This window comes from Typopeltis vanoorti, chromosome 13 (genome assembly GCF_054136105.1).
Source record: "Typopeltis vanoorti isolate ZY-2024b chromosome 13, IOZ_Tvanoo_1.0, whole genome shotgun sequence".
NCBI lineage: Eukaryota > Metazoa > Arthropoda > Arachnida > Uropygi > Thelyphonidae > Typopeltis > Typopeltis vanoorti.
This window is the reverse complement of record NC_143561.1, coordinates 22,958,338-22,985,409: the sequence shown is the minus strand read 5'-3', so window position 1 is coordinate 22,985,409 and position 27,072 is coordinate 22,958,338. Positions and strand designations below refer to the sequence as shown.

At 34.2% G+C, this 27,072-nt stretch overlaps 1 protein-coding gene and 1 long non-coding RNA gene across 3 annotated transcripts in view; one reads left to right on the top strand and one right to left on the bottom strand.

Moving 5' to 3' along the window:
* LOC150099989 (uncharacterized) overlaps positions 1-4,001 on the bottom strand; it is a 32,299-nt gene extending 28,298 nt beyond the window's left edge. The window contains exon 1 of the long non-coding RNA XR_016549293.1: positions 3,778-4,001. This is a non-coding gene — a long non-coding RNA (uncharacterized LOC150099989). The remainder of the gene's footprint in view (positions 1-3,777) is intronic.
* Positions 4,002-4,228: 227 nt separating this feature from the next.
* l(2)05287 (WD repeat-containing protein l(2)05287) overlaps positions 4,229-27,072 on the top strand; it is a 211,380-nt gene continuing 188,536 nt past the window's right edge. For both annotated transcript variants that reach the window (XM_090402934.1, XM_090402935.1), the window contains exons 1-2: positions 4,229-4,407; positions 25,314-25,443. In XM_090402934.1, the coding sequence (XP_090259060.1) occupies positions 4,292-4,407; positions 25,314-25,443 (246 nt within the window). In that variant the 5' untranslated portion in view covers positions 4,229-4,291. The remainder of the gene's footprint in view (positions 4,408-25,313; positions 25,444-27,072) is intronic.

Here is a 27,072-nt window from a genome sequence, read left to right as displayed (position 1 = left end):
TTTTGTTATCAAATGATGTCCTAATTTAACATAATTGTTATATAGATTTAAGATTTATAATTAACACTTGTGATTTTTATAGCATCATTATTAAGATTAGGTTGGTTGATAAGAATCTCACAGGCCTACTTAAATTTACATTCATACCATGTTTTGGTGCGATGTAAACAACAGGTGCTTTTTCAGTCAATTCTATATAAAGTGTTCAGGGCATGATCAGAAAGACCAGCTTGACCATAGTTATTATATTTAATCGTCGTTTATGTTCCTTTTTTCTGATAAGAATTGTGCTTCCTGTTTCCCCTATATAGGGCAAATTACAGGTGCAATGAATATGGTATACTCAGGTGAGCTATGGAAATTTTAACAAAGGGCTCAAAAAAAAAAAAAAAAAAAAAAGCCTAACTTAGCCCTTATAATACTTATTGTGACTTTGTAGAGCTTCTGACAGATATGATAATTCCTGTAGGATATCAATTATTAATGCTAGATCTTTTAAAAATTCCAAATTAAGAAGTCGGTTTAAAAAGCCCTTATATTTATTGTTCGATGCAAAATGCTTGCATAAATCTGGGTAATTTCTCCACAAAGCAAGAGCTATTTTAAACACAGCCGATCTTTAAAATTTCAATACGAAGGTCTTTTGCAATTGTATTTAATTCTTGTTGATTTTTTGGTGATTGATGATAAAAAGCATATAATTTATCTACAAATATTTCAAAATGATTTATTTCTTTAATGTTTTTTATCGAATCATCTAATGCTAAGTGTAAACGATGAGTGCAATGCCAAATCACAATGTTGGGAAATTTTTGTAGAAGTTTGATTGCAACACCTGATTTGTTTCCTAACATTACACTAGCTCCATCTAAACAAAATGCAATGAAATGATTTTTTATATAGTTATCAGAAAATCCATATGAATTTAAAGTAGCAATTATAGCAGCATGTATACATTCCACGGTGGTATTTTCTAGTTCTACAAGATTATTAAACAAGAAGAACAAGGGACTTGCAAATTTGAGAAAAATTTAACAAAGGGCTTGAGTGAGCCCCTTATAGCTCACCACTGGGTATACTCCAGGGTGGGTCATCGGAGGGAGTGGATCCTTGGATGAGTTGAGCAAGTTCTTTAATTTTGTAGGAGGTTTAAAGGTGGCTTTGAGGTTGTATTTCTGTAGTATTCTGTTTATTTTGTCTGATATCCCTTTAATATGTGGAATGGTTAGTTTTATTGTAGTCTAAGGTAAATTAAATTCTTGGATGAATTTATTTTTGAAATTAATAGTTTCAAATTTGATGGTGAATCTTTCTATACTGCAAAAATATCATCCACATATCTATAGCACACTGTTGATTTAGGAGAAATGTCTTTAAGGAGACCATCTTCAAAATGCTCCATATAGTAAGTGGCAAGAGTAGGACAGAGAGTACTATCCATAGCTGTGCCTTCAATCTGTTGGTATAATGTCTTGTACACTGAAATAACCAGATTGGATTATAGAGTGAAAAAGTCTGATAATACCAAGAGGGAAATCTAGGATCTCTAGAATAGTATTTCTTTTCATAAACATTCCTTTGCAGACACTATTAATTTACTTAAATAAGATTTTGTATAGTATTCTTTTCTGTTCTAAACATTGCTTTTCATCCAATTCCTAAGTACTTTATTAAAACCAAATTCACCCAACGTTCTCACATCTGAGGCAATGCTCCAAAAGCTTCACTAGAATGCATCCAGAAGAGCTATTTGATTGACAGATGACCTTTCAGCAACTCCCTCCAATCACTTTCCTATAGAAGCTGCCATTATTCCTCCACTTCCCTTTAATCATGTATGAACAATGACAACTGTTAGTCAACATTCATGTATAGTTCAGCTCCAAAATCATCAAACCAACTTTTCATCTTCTTTATTCATTCCACACACCACTGTCCTTTGGAATAGATATCCTTACTATTTTCTTAACTTCTACAAGAAATGCATTCAGATTCCTTTCTTACCTCTGATCATTTGCTCACACATAGCACTATCAGGTTATAGGTCTTCAGACCTCATATGTGGAATTGATGCTTAAAAAAAAAAAAAAAAAACTAACTACCCCACTTTTTTCCTGACACTCATATTTGTGGTTTACTCTTTCTTCTGTTTTATTTCTAACCAAACTTTCAGATTCATAAGTTAAAATTATATTGAACACTCATATACTGCTGGTTTACTGTTGAATAATTTTTCTCTTATTCCATATAAATTTATCCAATTAACTCCCAACCATGCTGTCTTTGCTTATTCTTATTCAATTTCCATATCTAATCTACGATCTTCACTAAAAACAGTGTCCAATTAGCTGAAATATATTTTTTCAATAGATTCTTCATTCAGAATGCAGATGATTTTCAGTCCTTTTATTGATGATTTCCATGGCAAATTTGTTATAGCAGCTGTTCAATTTAATTAAACAGGTCTGAAAACTTGCACAGAATTTAGAAATAATACTATCTGCATAAGGTAATGAGAATGCTAATGCCATTTTCTTTGATAATGTGATCGATAATGAGTAACAGTGAAGATAGTAATATGTAATCAATCACTCTTCTATATGATTTGATCTATCGCGTTTAATTCTCTTTGATTTTTTGGTGATTGATGATAAAAAGCATATAATTTATATTCCTGTACCTCTTAATTCTAACCATGAGCTATAATAAATTATAAAGAGAATATACCTATGTATTGCTCTGATATCACATCCACTCTATATAACTACAGTGGTTTGAATTTTTCTTGGCATCTACAGACATCTAAATATGTTGTGTAATGTGTCTTCTGAAATTTATCAAAGAAATACAGATCCTCCTTACATTTCCATGCTTTCTCCACACTTCTTGTGAAAATCTGATCCTGACAACCTTATTGGGCCTGAATGCAGTTTACTCTCCTCTAAGTTAAAGTTTCTCTTCCAAACTTTTTTCAGCCTCATGTTGGCATAAGTCTTACCCAGAAGAACATTCATGAGGGAAATTCCTCTGTAATTCTCACATTTGGATTTGTTTCTAGATATGGTCTCCTCCAATCATTCATAATTTGATCTTCTGACCATGCCTTCTAAATTATGCACTGCAGATACTGCAAAACTTTTACATCTCTATATTTGAGCATTTTTGGTTAAATTTCATCTACTTCAGCTGCTCTTCCACACTTCAAATTTTGATGGCCTTTTCCCTCTTAAATATTGATATGTACTCCTGACTGCATTCCGCTTGAATATTTTCTACCCATTCTTTCACTGCTTGTTTCAATCAATAGCCTTTTAAAGAAATTGTTCCAAACACCCAGGACATCTATTTTCAGTCTCTGTTCAAATATAGAGATGTAAAAGTTTTACAGTATCTGCAGTGCATAATTTAGAAGGCATGGTCAGAAGATCAAATTACGAATGATTGGAGGAGACCATATCTGTAGAAACAAACCCAAATGTGAGAATTACAAGGGAATTGCCCTCTGTAATTACATACCATTCCTCATAATGGTATGGCGTACCGGCACCTTTATTAACACGTGATACGATGCGAAATCGTCTTAATTTTCAAATTTTTCTACCAGCAATGAACGCGTACTAACATTTATTATTTGACAATTACAAGTGCTGATCATAATTTATAAGATTATGAAAAACATGATACAGTATTAATATGTTTAAATTTATATTGCTAAATACTATAAATTATCAGGTTGGTGAAAACTCATAAGTAAAAATGAGAAGCAAAAGGATGTACCTAAGTAAAGTACTAATGGTATATATCCCCAATGAAACACTTCTTTTGCAACATTTATAACAGTTGCGACTCTTTGCCGGGTTTCTGGACTCATTGTTCTCTTCAACTAGCAATTGCACTTGAACATAGAAAATACAAAAAATGCCTGCTTCTATGCGCAGCAAGTAGAGAAATGTGCCAAACCGGAAATTACGGTTGGCTCACTTCCTACCTAAGAACGTGTTTTATACTGTGATGCAGAACGTAGATACAAGGAATTCTTATATAAAACAGTATTTTAAACACAAGCTTATACATACTGCAATTAATTTATTACCAGTTAAAAAAAAAGAAAAATTTCTTTACAGTAATTTATAATAAGTTTTTGCCACGATCAAATCTCATTTCCTTAAAAATTCCTGCTTCAGGATTTGCACGTTAGGGTGCGCTATGGTGCTATACACGTGCGATTTTCTCGTTTGTGGTAATTGCAAATATTATTCAAGTATTTAAACTGTATTCATGGTGAGGCGTAATGATGGATTATGTAGATGAAAGAAAATTTGAAAGTTCTCCAAGAGTACCTAGAGTAAAATTAAAGGCTGGTTCAAGTTTAGTGAAGTTTAAACCTCTTTTCAGTTATGATGCTAAGTAAGTATAATAATTCCATGATATGGCAAGTATGCAATTACATATAATGAAGTAAGTAAACAAACACCAGAACATGCCAATAGCATGCTATATGTTAAACTAAGGTTTCGACATATGAAATTTATATCAAAAGCTATGTTTCTTTGATTTGGTACCACTTATCATACCTCATCTTTGTTTAGGATCAATCATATGCTTAGGAAATATCAGCTGTCCACGAAATTTTAAACCATATTTAATGCACTAGATATCATTTCGTGATTTCATTCTCTCCATCTGTAATTATCGAATAACCTATTAATTGTTTGTTTTTTTGTTCACTTTATATCATTTATTTGCTTTTTCTATCGTATTTTTACATATCTCACACATTCATGGTCAACTATTTCTTCTCTAAACAGAAAAGCAGCTACGTCATCCATATCTCCTAGATGAGTCTTTGACTCCATGAGGTCTTGTTTAATAATAATAATAATAATAATAATAATATCTACAATTCCTGAAGATAGGTGTTATTAACCTTAGAAGATATATCAGTGATTCTATTTTACGTATGGATGCAACTGCGTATTTTGTCTAAAATACGCAGTTGCATCCTATGCCTCAATGACGGTGTTTCGTATTGGCCAAAATAAAGAATTACTTAGAGGGCCCCCTCCATAAAATACTAAGCTTGATATATATACTTTTATATTATTACATTAACTCTCCTGGAGTCAAACACTCATTCAGGGGGGGAAGAGAAATTTATACCATTAGCAATTAATGTTATACAGTATACATATATTACAAAATTCCCAGACATATGGAAAATCTCTCCTGCTGAAATATTTTTGTCATACAGAAGCTTAAACATATTCACACTTAGAATTCACAACATATGTAGACAATGCATTCCAGTTGCCTGCCACTCTCCAAAAAAAAAAAAAAAAAGGAGAAAAGGCACCATCTTATTCACCACTCCCTTACACAAGTTCCAAGTATGGGTTTTAGTTCTTGTTTTCCCCTTTTTAGCACCATCTGAAAAATTTCTCTCGTATCCATCTGGTAAATGCTTCTCGACAGCTGAAATGGCTCAATCATATCACCCCCTTCTATCTAAAAAATGCAGATTATATGATTTCATTCATGTCCAGTAATCAGGCCTTATATAATGGAATCTCTACCATTTTATCTCTGCTGATTAATCATGCCTTAATATTGTGCAGTCCGCAGAAATTGTCTTTACAGTTTTTGCAGCATGTCTAGAATTTCAAATTTTGATCCACCACGACCCCAAGATCCTGTATTTCCTCCAATATACTTCCACATATAGAGCATGCAATATCTCATTTACAGATCCCAAAACCCTGCATTTAGTGTTAATCTGCCCTTCGATCCTTATTCATTCATCTGTCCACCTTTCTGACTTATTTAGGCCTTAATTCTGAAGAGCCACCACATTATCACTAGACTTGATAATCTTCCTTAACTTATATGAAAAAAAAAATTCATATTGCCCTGAGTTCCAGTGATGATATCATTGATATAAAGGTTTGAGCAGTAATGGTCCTAGTACAAGTTCCTATGGAGTAGCTCTGTGTTTTTTTTCTTTTCTTCTCTCTATTGCTCTTTTATACACAACTTTTGGTATCTATCAGACAACCTATTGCCAATCCACTCCACTAACCCAATATCTAAATCCATATGGTGCAGCTTAAATATCAGCTTATGTTGTATCCTATTGGAATGTGTTAACCAATTGTCCAGCAGTTGAATGATATTTTTATGCTGTTCTTTAATGTGGTATTTCATTCAAAACTTGCAATTAAATTGAGATTGGGTTTCATTTTCGTATTTTCATATATTGAATTATTTCATATATTTCATATAAAGTGCACACGAACATATATTTCATATATGTTCGTGTGCACTTTATTGTGTACATTTATTCACAAAAGTAATGTTTATTTCGATTAAATTGTTGTTATGAAATGGGCAGCCATAGTGCTGATTAGTTCATATTATAATAGGTATGAATTTAACTTATATAAAGTAACTGGTATTCAGTTATTTCATTACTGGAAGGAATCAGCCCATTTTTGTATATATTATCCAATATATAATACCATCCAGTACTTTTCTGCCAGTAAAGAATTCTGAAGGTGAGTTAGCCAAACTCATGTGGAAGTACAAGGTTTTTACTCCTGAAAATCAATTTTTCATCCCCACAAATAGGCATACTTGCCAGGTGAACATGCACATTTAACAAACAATACATTGGTCTCCATAGTCACTTTGGCTGTCATTCCAAACAACCTAACCTGGCCATCAAAGACCCATATATACATAATATATATAAACAATATTTAAAACTGAATATAGTAGCTTTTAATCCCCTCTGTAGAACAATTGGAAGATGACAGCACATTGTGCCTTTCAATTTGAAAAGAACAGTGTTTGATTCCTGTCATGATGAGAGTAATCTTTATGTGGGCTTTTTCATCATATGGAGGTAGCAGGGTTTTTTCTCCCAGAATCTTCGATTTTCATCCAGCACACAGGCAAATTGGGCATGAGAACACACAGTTTATAGACAGTACATATGTTGGTGGTGGGTGGTAGATGTCACTGTGTGTTGATGGTAGTAGTATCGTGTAATTGGAGGATAAAGTGTGTGTGTGGGGGGGGGGATGGTGAGTTGTGGAGCAGTGTGCTCTCCCACACTGAGTCTATGGACTCCTTGGAGGCAGTGGCACACCCAGAGGAGGGGGGGGGGCAAGTGGCCTTGGCCCTTCCCCCAAAGAAAAAAGAAAAAAAAAAACACTAGAAAATTTTCAAAAAATCTTTTCCTAATTAAAATTCATTTTTTTAATTTGTGTTGTGTCGTGTCTTCTATTTCTATACTATTTATGAATTAGCGATCATTGCAGATGCGATGTGTAGTGTGTCTTCTCAAATTGTCTACTCAAAACTTTGCCCCCCCCCCCCCCAAAAAAAAAAAAAAAAGATTAAATCCTAAGTCTAAGTGCACCACTGCTTGGAGGTGTCACGTAATAATATTCCAGACCAGTGTTTCTTAGCTATTTTCTTGTCAATTCCTTCAGTGAAAATGCAAAATGTTTTTATTAAACTACTAGTGAGCTTGACTCAGCGAAGGTTAGTGTTACTGTGAGAATGTGAACTTGGATTATGACTCATTGAGGTGCAAGTATATGACAGATGTTTCCTTCCAATAACAGAAATCAATGAAACATATGTGACATATCACAAGATTGTCACCAGAAGTGAAAATCACTTGACAATGCATTATTATTACTACTACTACTACACAAGAACTTCCATGAAGTCTGAAGCTCAATGCAAGAGATTTATGATATCCACATTATCTTTTCTGCATCTGCTTAAAAATGTATTCACCAACTAAGCACTTACAACATTTTGGTAACCCATATCACTCATTCACCACTCCAAGTGAAAAATCTAATCCTTGTACCCTTCATAAGAAATTCATAGATTACTTATAGAAATCTAATCCTTGTACCCTTCAAATTCATAGATTACTCACCATCTTGATCACCTGTTCATACTCTCTACCACTTTATCATCCCCAACAATCCTAGATTACCAGATCTGTGCAGTAATAATCCTAATGTTTCCATATCAGAGCCTTATGAAGGAGAATGATAGTTTCCTTATCTTTGCTTGCTGTGGTGTTCAGTAATCAAGTAATACTGTGACCCACTTTGGTTAATTTTGCAATGTCCTTTTAACTTCAACTCATCCATTAACATTTGCAAATTTCTGTCTTCATTAGTTTCTTGGAGTGCATTTCTAATCAGTGTAGGACACAACTTGTAATCTTTTTATCCCAAAATGGATAACTTTACACTAAACCTATACCTATTGTCTTTTCTCCATACTGTTTCTCTATTTAGATGTGTAGAAAGGCTTAGATGTTAGGTTTGTCTTAGATTTTATGGTTGAATTCACAAGGTAGTCAGAAAATAAATATTTTCTCATTATTTTGTGATATGTTATTTACTTAGTTGCTGATATGTTGGTGTGTTTATACAATGCATCTTTGGAGAGCAGTTTGTCACAGTATGAAAACAGCAACAGTAAGTTAATTGTGGGAACAGTTTGAAATTGTAATGTCCTGACCAGGGGCGGCTCATGCATAGGCACCACTGCGGAACTGCAGCACCCCCCAATTTTTCTCGATATATAAATCTATTTATTAATTTATTTATAGTTGCTTGTAATATTTAATTTTATCATAACAATTCTCTTATTTTGTATAAAAAATAATAAAAATCCATCTTGTAGCACTTAGGAGGGTGAAGGAAACTAGCAGCACAACAGTGCTGCTAGTTTCCTTCACCCTCTGTTTACCAGATGCACTGTTTACTAGAGTGTCATATTGCTTATGCAGTTTGCGCCGTGCTTATCATGTTTATTCCGGCATTTTAAATATTTGGACATTACACATTACAATTAAAGACAGAACATTTGTTATAGTTTTTATTTTAGAACATTATTGGGGTTATTGACAATTATGATAACCCATTTTGGTAACCCATATCACTCATTCACCACTCCAAGTGAAAAATCTAACTGTACATGATCACCTTGGTCTAAAACTGCTCTTTGCTCTTCTTGAAGTTGTAACCTATGTAAAGCTTTTTCCTCTAATTTTCACAGTTATCTCTATTTCCTTTATCGCCCATTTATATGATTGGGGGGGGGGGAGGGTTCTGATGAACAACCACAAGAAAAATCAATCAATTTCATGTTTTCCTAGTAAAAGAAAAAGAACAAATTATCACAATTTGATGAAACATGCAGTTAAAGGATTTTAAGATATGTTCTTTCTTGTGGTTGCTAGAATAAAAATAGATAGAGGTTATATTTGGTTTATATGCCCCAGAAGAAGGACGAGAACAGGATAATATCGAATTTTATAATCAGATACAAAATATATATAAATGCAAGAATTGGAAACACAAAAATTAATAATAACATAGGAATATATAGAGAACATACTCTAAACAGGAATGGTAAAAAATTGATTGACTTTGTAGTTTATAATAACCTAAAAATAATGAATTCTTTCTATAAACATAAAGACATACATAAATATACTTGGGGCAGCAAGAGGATGGAAATCAATATTAGATTATTTTATCTTAAATGAAAAGACATCAAAGTTTTCGTTAGATTTAGTCACAGAGAATATGAGATAAGCAGTGACCATTTCCTCATTAAAATAAAAGCTTACCACCTAAATGGCTACAAGTAACAAGAAAAAGAAAATTTAAAACATTTGTTTATAAAACTAGATTATTAAATGATACAGATATATACAATGTCTATATGAACAAAGAATTAATCAGTATCTAGATAAAATAAAACAAAATGAAGAAATAGAAATAGAATGGCTTAATATAAAAACGATACTAAATGCAGCAGCAAATGAAAGCTTAGGAAAGACCAAAAAATTCAATAAAAGGGGAAAAAACTGAAGATCTGGGATGATACAATCAAAGAAATAATCAAAAAGAAAAAAAGAAGCCTATCATAAATGGTTAAGCAGTAAAAGATTAGATGATGAAATAGAATATAAAAGAATAAGAGCCATAGCTAAAAGAGAAGTCAGAAAAAGACATAGAGAATCATGGAACAAATTCGTTTCTAATTTAGAACATGATTTATATAAAATAAGACCAAATGTATATAAGATTTTGAAATGCCTAAATGCAGATACTAAAGAAAACATAAAATTAAACACCGAATTGAAATTAAAAGAATTTCTAAATTTCTACGCAAAATTGTGGACTGATAAATATTTTAAAAAAGACAACTGGCAAACACTTAATGAAAAGGAAATAACTAAAGAAGAATTAGAAATCAGCCTAAAAGAAACAAGAAATTTAAAATCACCTGGAGAAGATAAGCTAGGTTCAGAACTTTATAAATATGCAGGAACAAGATTCAAAGAAAGACTCCTATTATTTTTAAAATTTAAAATTTATTTAAAATTAAATAAAATTTATGCAACTGGTAACCCTCCAATAGAATGGAAAAAAGCAATTGTGATTCCTATCTTTAAAAAAAGGTAATAGAGATGATACTAAAAACTATAGAGGTATAAACATACTAAATTCCTGTTACAAAATATATATAGCAGAATTTCAAATAGCAAACTAATGAAATATTCCAAAAACTTTATTTTAGAAGTACAGAATGGGTTTAGAAAAGGACTATTATGTATAGGCCCAGCCTTTTGCCTAAAATTAATAATAGAGAACAGAAGAGAATACAATTTGGAAACACGTATTGCATTGATTGACTTTGAAAAAGCATTTGACAAAGTTAAAAGAAGCATTTTATTTAACATATTAAATAAATGAAAATAATCAAATACAAATAAGATTAAATCATGAGCTATCATATACGAGAGAGATAAACCAAAGGGTTCAACAGGGATGTCCCCTCTCAGCAACTCTTTTTAATATTTACCTAAATGAAATAATAATACAATGGAATAAAAATTTCCATCAAGGTATTAAACTTTCTCCTACTGTGACTTAAACACTGTCCTTTTTGCAGATGACCAAATAATAATTACAAGTTCTGAAGATAACTCATAGAAAGCTATTTTAGATCTAAATGAGATAGCCAAAGATTATGGTATGATAATATCAAAAGAAAAATCAAAAACTATGGCCTTTAAAGGACAAGATCCAGCAAGAACTAAGATAGTAATAGATAACAAGATCTTAGAACAGGTAAATTCATTTAACTGCCTAGGATGTATGATCACATATGAAAAAGATATAAATGCAAAAATTGCAAAATATTTAAAAATAACAGGTGTAATTAACTCTATATTTAAACCAAACCTAGTTCAAAAACAAACCAGACTAAAAGTATACAATACATTAGCCCTACCAGTCTTATTGTGTTGCAGTGAAATCTGGACAATAAAATAAAAAGACAAAGATTAATAACAGCAGAAATTAAGTTTATGAGAAAAACTGCAAAGTTACTCTATTTGATCATAAAAGAAACGAAGAAATTATGAAAGAATTAGTTGAAAGTTTATTTTTCACTTGGTTAGAGTATAATAAATCCTTTATCCAAGGTGTGAGCAAACAAAGTTTGCGCCTGAGAGTATCTTCAGGACTGGGGTAAGGTGGTACAACACCAGGGCACGCCTTGCAAAGGTGGAGCAAGCTACCAACACTCCTATCTCAGTATCTCCCATAATGCAAAACACATCTCCTTGCGGATATGTCTGATTATTATTATTATTCCTGATACCTCCAAGGAGTCCGAAGACTCATCGCGGGAGGACACTTACAACTGTCTCAACCACTATACCAAACCTCTCTACTACAAATCATCTCCATCAATGCCATCTACTGCCCACCTCTACCACCACAACTGGTATTTTTTGTCTGTAAATTGCGTGTGTTCTGAAGGGCCGATTTGTCTGTATGTGGGATGAAAAACCAGAGTTTCCGGGAGAAAAAATCCTGCTACCTCCGTATGAGATCGGCTAACTCTCCTTCAATTGGAATCATCCAAATAAAGATTCCTCCCATCGCGACGAGAATTGAACTTAGACCTATTCCAGTCGAAGGGCGCAATGTACCGTCATTCTTCCAATTGTGCTACGGAGGCGCTGTAAAAAAAATTACCCTCCCAGGTTATTAATCACCACAAATGAGTTCACTGTATCTTACAGTCGATTCTCTCCTCCCCTAATTATTCATTAGTGTTATTCATTAATGTTAATTATTCATTGTTGTGGCTCTTCCCTTAATGTTATGCATTAAGGGAAGGGCCACAACCCAGACTAGTTTCAACCTTTATTGAGGTCTCTTCAGTGTGAGCCAGGCCCAAGTGGTGTTGTACCACCTTACCCCAGTCCTGAAGATACTTTCAGGCACAAACTTTGTTTGCTCACACTTGGATAAAGGATTAAACTAAATTTATTATACTCTAACCAAGTGAAAAATAAACTTTCAACATCTTTCTCTAAATCCAGAGTAATTTTTATAAAAAAGGGTGGCACACCATTTGGCAACTCCTATAGGTAGAGATGACCTGCTAATGCTACTGCCTAGTATCTCCACTTGGGCCTGGCTCTCACTGAAGAGACCTCAATAAAGGTCGAAACTAGTCTGGGTTGTGGCCCTTCCCTTAATGCATAACATTAGACATATCTGCAAGGAGATGTGTTTTGCATTATGGGAGATACTGAGATAGGAGTGTTGGTAGCTTGCTCCACCTTTGCAAGGAATGCTCTGGTGTTGTACCACCTTATCCCAGTCCTGAAGATACTTTCAGGCGCAAACTTTGTTTGCTCACACTTGGATAAAGGATTAAACTAAATTTATTATATGAAAGAATTAAACCCAGAATCAGTAATAGAAAAAATAAAAAAATATAAATGTAAACGTCCAAAGAATGAAAACAGAAAGATTACCAAAACAAACCTTAAAGTACAAGCCATCAGGAAAAAGAAAACCAGGATGTCCTCTTAAACGATTCAACGATGACTTCTAAGGCCGGAATAGGCCACACTAGGCCTAAATTCTTGATGCACATGATGATGATGATTGACAATTATGACCTCAGAAATGCAAGGTATTCCTTCACTAAACACTTAGTAGCTGCTAAATTATTTAAATATTATAAATTAGCTAATTTTAAGAATAAATTGCCTACAGAAGAAATAAAATTTGACCACTGAAGCATATCCCATGATCAACAAAGAAAAACTTGAAACTGAACATAGAGTATTCTACAGTAAACTCGACATGCATGATTATTGCAAATTAATTGACTTTTAAGTAATTTTGAATTATCCCAAACTGTATAATTTTATTGATAATAAACAATATTTTTTCATGTTTAATTTTTTTTTTTTTTAATTTTTACCATAATTTTGATATTTTATCCAAACACGTATAGACTGTACTTATAGTATGCATGTATATTTTGAAAGTTGCAGCACCCCCACAATTTCAAGCCACAAGCCGCCACTGGTCCTGACCCAACACAAAGAACTCAAGTTCCAAATTAATCTGTCTATATCTGATCCTATGACCAGAACCAGCACTCTATACTTGTTTTGAGTAATTATCTCTTAGTAGGTTGAACAAATTCCATTTCTTTCCCAAGATGTGATCTTTCCTCCTTACAGTTTGTGTCCATGTAGTTGAAGTCTACATAATAATTATTCATTTTAGAAATTAGGGACTTTACAACCGTGTTATAAATAACAATATTAATTTCCTGACATTTCGACCTTCATATTAAGGTCATCATCTGGAGTATATACAAGGACAAGCTGGGTTACATTTCACACAGTATGCTAAAGAGATAACAATGATTTGATCATTGATCAAATCATTGTCTCTTTAGCATAAAAGAAAAAAAAATAGATAAAATTAACAAATTAATTATTTAAAAACTACATCAAAGCTAAATTCTATTTAAGATAACATAAGAGAAACATTCTTTCATATAGATAGGTTTCTTACAGTAACAATGATATAAAAGTTAGCAATGGGGGGGGGATAATGGACCCAACCGATTAGAATAAAAAAAGAAAACAGAGAAGCTACTTAAATCAGTTACTACTTAGCCCAAAGATACATTCAAAAAATTACTTCCTTACTATGCTCATCCTCTGAGAATTTACAGTCGACCAAAGATGCACAAACAAAACATGCCACTCTGGCCAATAGTCGAAGGTATAGACAGCCCGAATTATCACCTAGCCAAGAAATTAGCGTCAATACTCAAGGAGTTGGTAGGTCATTCCCTCTCCTATATCAGAAACACACAACACTTCATAAACATAATCAAAGACATTATATTAGAAAACGATGGTTTATTAGTCAGTTTTGACTTCTCTGCCCTCTTTACGAAAGTCCCAATCAATGACACAATTCTTCTTTTACAGGACAAATTCCCTCCAGATATTACGGCACTCTTTGCACATGTATTACATTCTGGTTATTTTGTATGGTAAAATGCTTTCTACCTGCAAAAAGAAGGCGCAGCAATGGGCTTGGTATTATCTCCCCCCCCCCCTCTCCATTGCTAACTTTTATATGGAACATTTTGAGCAACATGCTCTAGATTTCTCTCCTTTAAAAACCAAAGTCTGTCTTAGGTACGTTGACGATGTTTTCGTGTTCTGGCCCCATAGCCGCTACGCACTAGACACTTTCCTTAGCCAACTAAACAGACAACACAAACACATACAGTTCACAATTGAGATTGAAAAGCAGAACACACTTCTGTTTCTAGATACACTTTCACACGTCTTCCTTCTGGTAGTCTTTCCTTCACTTTTACTGGAAACCGACATACTGGCCAATATATACACAAACTCCTAATACCACCACCAACACAAAAATTAGGTGTCATTAATACTCTAAAAAACAGGGCTTTGAAGATTTGCTCCGATGAATAAGTGCTTAAAGACTAATTTAAAGTTATCAGCAATACTTTCCTAAAAAATGGTTACAGCCAAAACACTATTAACAAAATTCTCTACAAAACCCTCAATAAAAAACAAAGATAAAGCAGACTACAATAAAACTATAACCATTCCTTACATTAAAGGGATATCAGATAAAATAAACAGAATACCATAGAAATACAACCTCAAAGTCACCCTTTAAACCTCCTGCAAAATTAAAAAGGTTACTGAACTCATCCAAAGAACCACTCCCTCTGCTGGCCCACCCTGGAATATACAGTATTTATTGCACCTGTAATCTACCATATATAGGGGAAGCAGGATGCACAATTCCTCAGACAAAAGGAACATAAACGACACATTAAATATAACTATGGTGAAAATGGCCTTTCTGATCATGCCCTGAACACTTTTCATAGAATTGACTGGAAAAGCACCAGTTGTTTACATCACCAAAACATGGTATGAACGTAAATTTAAGGAAGCCTGTGAGATTCTTATCAACCACCCTAATCTGAACAATAATGATGGTCTAAAAATCCCAAGCATATGGAAGGCACATATTCTACCCACGAAACCTTTCTTCCTAAGAGTTAACTATAAACGGGACTGTAGCTAATCCAGAATCTTAAATCTTATATAAAAATTATGTTAAATTTGGACATCATTGTTACTGTAAGAAAACTATCTATATGAAAGAATGTTTCTCTTGTGTTATCTTAATTAGAAATTTTTAGCTTTGTAGTTTCTAAATAATTAATTTTTTTTATTTTATCTGTATTTTTTTTTTTTTTTTCACTAGAGGTCATGCCAGTAGAATAACCGTTGATCAAATCATTCTCGCTTTAGTATACTGTGTGAAATATAACTTCGCTTTCCCTTGTATATACTCCAGATGATGACCTTAATATGAAGGTTGAAACATCAGGAAATTAAAATAGTTATTTATAACATGGTTGTGAAGTCCATAATTTCTAAAATGAATGCTGATCGCCGTGTAACACTAAAAGAAAGGCTACATAATAATTACTTTATTTGCACTTCTTGGCATTATGTTGTTGTTATTATTTTATTTATGGCATTTCCATGGAGTTTGCAGACTTATCGTGGGGAGACCCAAATTAACCATTATGCACGCAAATTCTATCATACCTCTCCTTGAATCATTTCACCATCAGGGAACTCTTAACCAATTTTAGCAATCCATTCCACTCACTCACCACTCTCCATACAAAAAATCTGGTCAGCACACGCCTACTAACTGCACTCTTACACAACTTTCATGGATTGCCCCTATTTCTCTATTTGTTGTATATTGAAAAATTTCACTTACATCAATTTTATAAAACCTCTTTAATATTTTGAAAGTTTCTGTCATGTCCCCTCTTTTCCACCTATCAACTAAACTTTGTAACACCACAAACCTTCAACCTGTCCTTGTAGCGAGTATCCACAGACCTGTCACCATCTTGATCACTCGTCTCTGTCTCAGAATCCTGTCTACCACCTCCTGGACCCCCCCAAGAAACCCAGGTGACCAAATCTGTGCATGGTAGTCAAGATGTGGATGAATCTTAGCCTTATAAAGAGGTATAATAACTTCCCTAACTTTTACTTGTTAGCCTGTGTTTTTCAGCATCCAAGTAATCCTTTGCTATTTTACTAACTTTTGCAATATCCCCTCTGAACTCTCTCTTTGTCCTTCATTATACCCAAGTCCCTAGCCTCATCAATTTCCTGCAATCCAATACCATCAATATGATACACCATATGCAACCTTTTCAATCCAAAGTGCATAATCTTACATTTTGCAACATTAAATTGAAAATCATTATCCTTTGCCCACAATGTGAATTCATTTAATTCATCCTGCAGGATATCTACAAAACCTTTATCAACTTGCTCTGTCCAGTTTTGCATCATCAGCAAACATAATATCCCCTCTTAAATCTTTCCCTATCATTGATATACAAATTAAAGAGTAGTGGCCCTAATACCAAACCTTGAGGCACTCCACTAGTTACCATCATTTTCCTAAATTCCACTCCACCATATACCATGGTGTCTTTCTATCAGCCACCCACCATCCATGCTGTTTGCCTCATATCCATTCCCATTTGCTCAAGCTTTTGTAATAGTTTTCCATGTGGTATTCTGTCAAATGCCTTAGCAAAGTTTAGTAGCATCATGGTGTAGTCATTACCTTTATCCAATTCTGCTGTCACTTTATTATAAAATGTGAATAAGTTGCTAAGACAAGACTATAAAACCTGCTGCGCACTATAGAGTATCGCATCCCTATCCACCCACTATTGTATTTTACCTTTCACTAACTTTTCCAATACTTTAACAATCACTCCTGATATATTGGAGCCACCTTTATGCAATGGTACTATCTTGCCCGCTTTCCACTCCCTTGGAACCCTGTCAGAGCTGAGACACTTAGATTGAAGAATTTTGTCAGCAATTATAGCAGCAACCCACTATATATTTTGTCCTGTCAACTGTCTCACACCAGTTTGCCTTCCTCATCTGTGTTCCTGATGATCACCTAATTCTTAAGACCTATTCTTTTTGGCTGCAATTCATCTGCTGTCATTATCTGCTCTGTCATATTGTATGCATCTTTCTTATAAATACCGTATCCTTATATTTTATCTCTGTAACTATGTCTGTTGACCAAGTATCACTAATGTCTATAATGTTTGATGAAATTGTACCAATCATTGTCAACTTTTTATTTCTAATACTTCTGGCATTAGCATAAATTGCAGTATCCCATAAGGCATACAACTGTCTTCACACTTTGTATTGACTATGCGATTCATTTAGTCACTTGAGAGACTAGATTCTGCATATTTTGGTCATTCTCATACTCTCTACTCTTCCTACCCATAACTCTAATTTCTCTATGTATTTCCATATTCTCATGAACAGTTGAACAGTGTTTTCTTGAAACACTCCAATCTATTCAAATGCACTCCATCAGCATTATACAAATTCTGTCTGAAATTCCATCCGTAGGTCTACAAATTGCACACCATTTCTTTTGCAGAACCTAATTTACAAACATTGCCCTTCTCCTAAATTTTCTTGTCATACCATGGCAACGGATCTCATCAACTTTACTTTCTTACTCTTTTATTTGCTTCCTTCTTTCTTCCTTCCAATCTATGTCTGAAGTTGACTCCATAATAATTATTTGAATTGCACTAATCTGCTAATATCTTCCTCATCAACCCTAGCACCCCTCCCTCCTGGCTTATAGCAATTTTTACTATAAAAATTGTTTTATAGCAAAAACTATTTTGCTGCAAAAATGAATTGTATGATAAGTCATAATTGTCACTTATTCTAATTAGTAATTTCTGCAATGTCTTCACTCCAACATTACTCTAAGCCATTCCAACTTAATACACCCTAATTAGTTACTTTCAGCCTGCTCCATGTGGTGAACTGATGCTGATGTCAGCAAGTTGCGGAGGCATATTTGCTTAGTGTTTACCATCTAGACAGTACAGTCACTGGAACTTATGCAAACACTGATGGATTTTTGTAGCTATGCAGATTTAATTTAAAAGTTTGTGGCTTATGACTCACTATTGTGAACACAGGCTACTACACACATAGTCTGAGACCCAAAACTTGCACACACGTTTTTCATGCACACATGGGCTGGCAGAAATTAGCAGGAATATTGTGCATCACCCTTATTAGTATTGTAACTTCACTTAAGAAGTGAAGTTACAATACTAATAAAGGTGATGTTATTATTCAGAGATCTATAGTCTTAGGACTCCAACATCATATCTGTCAAACGAGAGGTCATCCTACAAAGGTCGCGTGATTAAGAGATGAAAAAAAATTTTGCTTGGTGGGTGGTGAACAAGGAAGCCCACATTAATGCATGCCATACAACGTCTATAATGTTTATTTTTCTATTATCCCTTATACACTATCATCTAGTTCTTATATGATATCCTTCCTTATCTTTTAGATTAAGTATTCCTGTATTGTGTCTCTAGTATCAATAAATTGTATTTTACTTATGCATGTTGCACATGCTTTGTTGTTGGCATCTTTGCTGAAGAATAATAATCATTAATAACATATCTCACCTCTTTGCTCACATGACCTTTGTACAGTTTCCAGGATGACCTCACCTTCTTGCATCACCTATGATCCAATGCAATAATGGGTAGTGGGTGCTCCAACATTGAATGGGTTCAAGGCAAGGAGCTTGAAAGTAATGCTGATACTAATTCTATGAACATCTACTAATAAATTTAGTTTAATCCTTTATCCAAGCGTAAGCAAACAAAGTTTGCACCTGAAAATATCTTCAGGATTAAGGTAAGGTGGTACATCCCTTGGCAACTCGCAACAAAGGTGGACCAAGCTCTCATCACTCCATGTCTAAGTATCTCCCATAATGCAAAGCACATGTCCCTGTGGACATGTATACTGCTATGCATTAAGGGAAGGGCCACTACCCAGACTGGTTTCGACCTTTGTTGAGGTCTCGTCAGTAGGAGGCAGACCCAGAGTGGTGATACTAAGGCAAAAGCAATGGAGAGGTCATATTTACCTGTATGAGTTGCCAACCCATGTACACCTTATTATTAAATTACTCTGGATTTAGAGAAAGATGTTGGAAGTTTATTTTGCACTTGGTTAGACTATTTAATAAATTTAGTTTAATCCTTTATCCAAGTGTGAGCAAATAAAGTTTGAGCCTCAAAATATCTTCAGGACTGAGGTAAGGTGGTACATCCCTTGGCAACTGTGAGTTGCCAAGGGATGTACCCTGTGGCACCCCACTTGTCATCTTTTTTTTTTTTTTTTTGGGACCATTAGGTGGTATAAAAATGAAAGTATTAGGTAATTACATACAATATATAATATATAAAAGAATATAGAAATCGAAAGAGCATTTATGCAGGATAGAAAGATATCATCATCATCAAATTTCTGATATGTACCCTCAAGGGGTGTACAGGATATGATAGTACTACATGAAAAATTTACACGATTAGTAACTTCTTATCTACAATTTCCCTCAGAATCAGTTCTGTTACCTGTATTATCCAATATTATCGTCAATATTATCAGGTCTTGTATTTCTGTCTTCTAAGGCACTTTGTACTGTATCAATCCATCTATATCTTGGTCTTCCTCTGGGTCTTTTTCTTTCAACCTGACAAAGAGCACTTGTTTTGCTAATCTTTCCTCGTGTATTCTATTTAAGTTACCATACCACCTGAGATCAGCTCTGCAAACACACTCCTGTATGCTGACAATGTCCAGTTCTTTCCTAATATCCTCGTTTTTAATATGATATTGCCTTTGATGACATCTGTTCATGCCTTAATCTTTCTCAGGACTCTCATATCTGCAGTCTCTAGTCTTTGATCAAGTGTTTTACTTCTGACCCAGCTCTCAGATCCATAAGTTAAAATTGGTTTGAACACTGTCTTGTATACAGTCAATTTAGTGTTTTGGCTAATTTCTCTCTAATTCCATTTAAATTTATTCAGTTGACTTCCTACCATACCAGCTTTATTGATTCTATTTCCATATTTAATTTACCATCTTGACTAAAAATCGTGCTTAAGTAGCTGAAATGATTTAATTGTTCTATAGGTTGTGCATTCACAATGCAGTTGACATTTTCAATGTTTATGCCTATTGTCTTTGTCTTTTTAATGCTGACCTTCATACCATATCTATTACAACAGTTATTCAATGGAGTCGGGGAATCTTGCAGACTTGTAGCAGATTTATTTAGAGGTATAATATCATCCGCATAAAGCAAAGAGCTGAGATTAACACTTACAATTTTGATATCAGGTTTAATACCACTTTCCTTCATAATATGATCCATATAGATAATGAATAGAAGATGTGATAATGTACATTTTTTGTTTCACACCAGATTTAACATTAAAACACCTTCCTGTACTTCTTTCAATTTTAACTGCTGACTTACAACTCAAATAAAGACTAAGTATTGCTTGATATAATGTCCCATTAAAACCATATAACTGTAGTGTTTTCAGTAGCTTCTTTTCATATGGCCTTTTCCAGATCTACAAAACTTAAATACAGATCTTTGTTATATTCCCATGATTTCTGAACTGTCTGTTGTAAAGTTAAAATATGATCCTGACAACCTCTCTTTGGCCTGAATCCAGCTTGTTCTTCACCAAGCTTCTCTTTCGCAATCCTTCTCAACCATTTCTGAAGTATACTTGCATATATCTTACCAGGAACACTCAGTAATGAAATACTTCTGTAATTCTCACATTCAGTTTTATTTCCCTTTTTATATATGGGTACGAGAGCTCTATTCCAATCATCTGGAATTTGTCCCTCTGTCCAAGCAGTGGCGTAGCTACAGCTTTTGCCGCCCCTCTCAATGCACACCAAAAATACTAGAAAAAGTCAAAATGACGTATACAGAAATGAATTAAAACAGTGTTTATTTTTGAAGTAAAATTTTAATTTCAACATTCTAAAATGTTACTTTTTTTTGCTTTTCTGTTAACAAAATTGTCATGACATTGGTGAAGTCTATTTCATAGTAATGTAGGTAATTCTTAATCAATTTTATTTAGAAAACCTCCTCTCATAACTAGCAAAACTTACAGCAATAGTGAGGAAAATTTGCAGTGGTATTACAATATTCAGAACTGAGTTCTCTAGAATGTATTTTAGAATTAACTACAAAAGTTCAAAAAGGTTCTAAGTGCCGTCCCCTTCACACACCCCTAACTATGCTACTGTGTCCAAGCCTTCTGAACTATGCAGTGCAACCACTGCAAGACTTTTATACCTCCATACTTGAGCATTTCTGACTGAATATTATCTACTCCTGCTGCCTTTCCACATTTCAGGCTTTTGATGGCTTTTCCTGCTTAAAGTATGGATATGTATTCCTGACTGCATGCCTGGTCAATGTTTTTTTATTACTGTGCTGTCATCACTGCTTGTTTCATTTAGCAATTTTTTGAAGTAATTACTCGATACTTCAAGGATATGTTTTTCTCCTGTTTTCATGTCACCTAAATCATCTCTAATTCCTTTTGCAACACTCTTTCTCCCCATTTCTGAGCTTCTTCAACAACCTCCAGAATATCTTGCCACCTTCTTGATATTTATTTTCTTGATTTATTTGCCAGGAACTTTTGATATGCTCTCTTCTTTTCTTTCACTGCCTCTTTAACTTCTTGTGTCCACCATGGAGTCTGTTTTTCTATCCTTACAGACAACCTCACCACCTGCTTCTCTGGCTGAATCAATTAGTGTTTTCTTCAGGGCTTGCCACTAAATCTCCAAGGTTTGGTTCCTGTTCTCAAACTCTTTCATTTTTTCTTGAATAATGTTGTATTTTAGTCTACAGTTCACATCTGATAGCTATTTAACTCTTATTTGCTTTAAAACTTTTTTTATAAGTTCTTATTTTCAGTATGAAATTAAATTTTATCTTGAAAGTTTATTTTTCACTTGGTTAGACTATAATAAATTTAGTTTAATTTAATAAGAAGGTAGCACTCCTTTTGGCAACTCCTATAGGTAAAGATGACCATTGCCATTGCTTCTGCCTGGTATCTCCACTTCTGGGCCTGGCTCTCACTGAAGAGACCTCAATAAAGGTCGAAACTAGTCTAGGTAGTGGCCCTTCCCTTAATGCATGACATTATACATATCTGCAAGGAGACGTGTTTTGCATTATGGGAGATACTGAGATAGGAGTGACGTTAGCTTGGTCCACCTTTGCTACGAGTTGCCCAGTGTTGTACTACTTTACGCCAGTCCTGAGGATATTTTCAGGTGCAAACTTTGTTTGCTCACACTTGGATAAAGGATTAAACTAAATTTTATCTTGTTTGAGACTAAATGGTGATCACTTCCAGTTTCAAATCCTCTGTATACTCTGGTGACCTGCGCCAGGAAGAAAACATCACTATCAACAATAACATAGTCAATGAGACCTTTTCTTATTCCTTGCCTCTTCTCCCCATGTGAATTTGTGCACATTTTTATGTTGGAACATTGTGTTAGTAATAATCAGTCCATGTCCTTAGCAGAAATCCAACAAGTATTTGCCATTATTATTAGCTTTGCTCTTTTCTCTAAATTTTTCCAATACATTTTTGTATGTCTGACAATCATTTCCTACTCTGCTATTTAGATCCCCGACAAGGACCAACTTTTCCTTTTTCATTGTGTTAGTTGCTTTCTCTAAAGCCTAGAAAAATTCCTCCATTTCTGCCTTAGTAGAACCTTCTTTGGGACCATAGGCATCTCATTGTACAGTTCTCCATTCTGATATTTTCCCACATCACTCTATTTGAGACTGCCTGGCATTCAAGAAGATTAGCCTTGTATTTAGTGTTGAATACTGAGTGTTCTGGGCAAGATTTATGCCAGTATACTTGAGAAACGGTTGAGAAGAATTGTGGAAGAAAAGTTTGGTGAAGAACAAGCTGGATTCAGGCCAAATAGAGGGTGTTAGTATCAGATCTTCACTTGACGACAAATAGTTGAGAAAGCATGGGAATTTAACAAAGATCTGTATTTAAGTTTTGTCGATCTGGAAAAGGCCATATGAGAAGCTGCCAAGAGAGAAGCTATTCAAAACACTACAGTTATATGGTATCAATGGGACATTATATCAAGCAATACTTAGTCTTTATTTGAGTTGTAAATCAGCAGTTAGAATTGAAGGATGTACAGAAAGATGGTTTAATGTTAAATCTGGTGTGAGACAAGGATGCCCATTATCTATATGGATTACATTATGAAGGAAATTGGTATTAAACATGATATCAGAATTGGAGATGTTAATATCAGGTCTTTGCTTTATGCGGACGATATTATACTTCTAAATAAATCTGCTATAAGTTTGCAAGATTCCCTGACTAAATTGAATAACTGTTGTAATAGATATGGTATGAAGGTCAGCAATAAAAAGACAATGACAATGAAAATAGGTAGAATCATTGAAAATGTCAACTGTGTTGTGAACGGAGAACCTGTAGAACAAGTAAAACATTTCAGCTACTTAGGCACGATTTTTAGTGAAGATGGTAAATTAAATATGGAAATAGACAACAGAATCAACAAACCTGGTATAGTAGGAAGCCAGTTGAATAAATTCATATGGAGTAAAAGAGAAATTAGTCGGAACACTAAATTAGCTGTATACTAGACAGTGTTCAAACCAGCTTTAACTTATGGATCTGAGAGCTGGGTCAGAAGTAAAACACTTGACCAAAGACTAGAGACCACAGATATGAGAGTTCTGAGAAAGATTAGAGGCGTGAACAGATGGCATCAATGGCAATATCATTCTCCTTAACTCCACCTGCGTCCGCTCGGTTAGCCTAGTGGTTATGCGTTTCACAACCATATGCCTGGGAAAGGAGTGTGCTGGGTTCGATTCTCGTCGCCGATGTGTGGAGCTTAAGGATCTTTCTCAGATATAGCCAAGTTAGCCAGTCTTGGGTGTGGACAGCAGGTTTTTTCTCCTGCAAGCGGAAACCGGCCCTATGAGCACATGGATTACAGTCAGAAATACTTCTGATGTATTCAACCGGCATAGCTGATGAATCAATCATAGGGTTGATTCATCAGCTATGCTGGTCCCGAGCCCAGATAAAATTTGGGGGGTTTGAGATGGTACTATAAAAGGGGCCTCACAGCTGTTATATCATCATAATAAATATGGTGATAAATAAATAAAATAAAGCCCAGCCTGCCAATCTTTCCAAATCACCCTGCAAAATTTTGACATCATGTGTATTCACTATTGCTCTACCAAACTTTGCATCATTAGTAAATAATTGAACAGTTCCTCTCAGATTCTTTCCTATATCATTAATGAACAAATTAAATAGCAGTGGTCCAAGAACAGAACCCTGCAGCACACCACTAGTCACAGGACTTCTTTTGGACTCTACTCCTGAATAAACCACTCTCTGATATCTCTCCTCAACTACCCTCCTATCCCTCTCACCAACCCTATATCCATCCCTATGTGCTGCAGTTTACTGATTAGAATTCCATGTGGTATCCTGTCAAAAATGGGGGAGAGACCACTCACAAGATGGAAAGGCTAGTTAAGTTTAAGCCAGAACATAGAAATATCTCATTCTTGATCAGAAGTTAAGATTTATATTTAAAAAGTGTTTATAGTGTTTGTTTCATTCATGCATTTAAAAAAATTACCCTGAGATATAAATTTTTTTTTTTTAAACTAGTCTATTAAAAATTAAACTATTTATAAGCAATTATCATAAAACTATGCATATTAAATTTTTATGGGGAAAAAAAACTATTTAAGGAATTTTAGTTTATAAGTTGTTTGCTGATTTACTTTTTAGAAAGTTTTCCTAATGTTCATTTATTATTTTAGGTATCTTTTCGTAGCATCAGGTTCCCAAGTGAAGGTATTTAGTACAGAGAGTGGGGAATGTATAAGGCATTTAAAGGGGCATGCATCTACAATTATTTCTCTTCAGATTAATCCCAAAAATCATGTACAGGTAATTTTTGAACTGTTAATACAAACATTATTTTTATAAGCAAATTATGATTATAAACACAATTAAGTCTAACCTTGATTGCATTTAGATTATTATTCTATAACCATCTAATCAGGGGATATGTTCCAGTTTTTTTATAGTGAAAATGATTTTCTATCATGGAACTTTTTCATATGTGCAATACTCTCCCTTTTCTTGCCATTTCCATACATAACCTTTGTCACCTCAAAATTCATATGGTCAGTGTATCAGTCATGATTTTCTGAGACTGTTTAACAATTTCTAGCTTGTCCCTTTTGTTTCAATCCACTATTAAACCCAAATCCTTCAGGTGAGGAGTTAGCAGATCATAGTGGTTATAAGTGTCATTGTTAATCTAAAAGGCTTCATAAAGCAACTGATAATTTGAAATGGCAGTGAATAAAAATCAGAAATGTAACAAACAGCAGTACTTACAGAATGATTTGAATAAGCTGGAATTGTGGGCATGTGTAAATGGCTGTTAATTCAATGTTAGTAAAGTTATGCACTTTGTTGTAATGAGATATCCAGTGGTATAATTACCAGTCTGGGAAACTTCTGAAAGGCTCATATAGGATATCAGTTGTGAGGGAAGTTTTCATTTTATGGAGGATAGGGAGAGAGCATTCATGGAAGTTGAGAATGAATGCTAGATTTTTTATTTTTTCAGTGGTGTGAGTGGAATGGCTTGCTTTGGGATGTGGTGAGTGCGAATGAATTCAAGAGAATGTATGACAGGTGGTATGAGTGATATGTGGCCTCCCTTGATCAGTTCCTGACTTTCAGTTTGGTCTCTTGTAATAATAATATTGAAATTAATGTTCTTTTTACTGTTATTACTATTCTTGTTATTGAGTTTTCCTTCTTTGAATGGTTGTCATCACACAAAAATCTCTCCAACCATGATACCACTCTTATTGACTTATTAGGATAAAAGCATTAAAAAAAAAAAAAATGGAAGTGAGAGAGTCTTGGGCAAGGACAATTTTTTGTGTGGCAAGCAGGATTTTGCATTTGTCAAGCCTTGTGTGGGTATATATACGATCAGTCCTTGACTTATGGTGGGGTTCTGTTCCGATGATTCCCTTGTATGTGAAAATCACTGTATATGTTATTTTATATATACATATAATAAAATAACATCCCTCTTCCATACATATCTCACTTTCATTCCTAATTCAATGCTCTTTCTCTTCCACACTCTTAGAAGAATGACTTTTTGCTTGATGGCCATTTTCACATTGCAAGTTATCATACAGCAAGCAGTTGCATCATTAGACTTAACGACCAAACATCCAAAGTCAAAAATAATATAAGATTAAATCATTTCCACGAGCAGACAAATCGTCTCATGCTGTACTTGACCTTGGGATGGGCATGTCACAAATCATTCCATATGCTACCATCAAAGCCAAAACTATGTAGACAGGAGGGAAAAATCTGCTTCAAGACATATTAGAAAACAATAATTAAGGGAAATTCCAAATTTGATTGGTGTAGTTAGACTAATTAATAATAATAATATATATACACATTAGCATCTTAGTACCAGAATGAAGATGACTGTTTATAGTAAAAAATATTTCCTTCTCCAACGAACAACATACT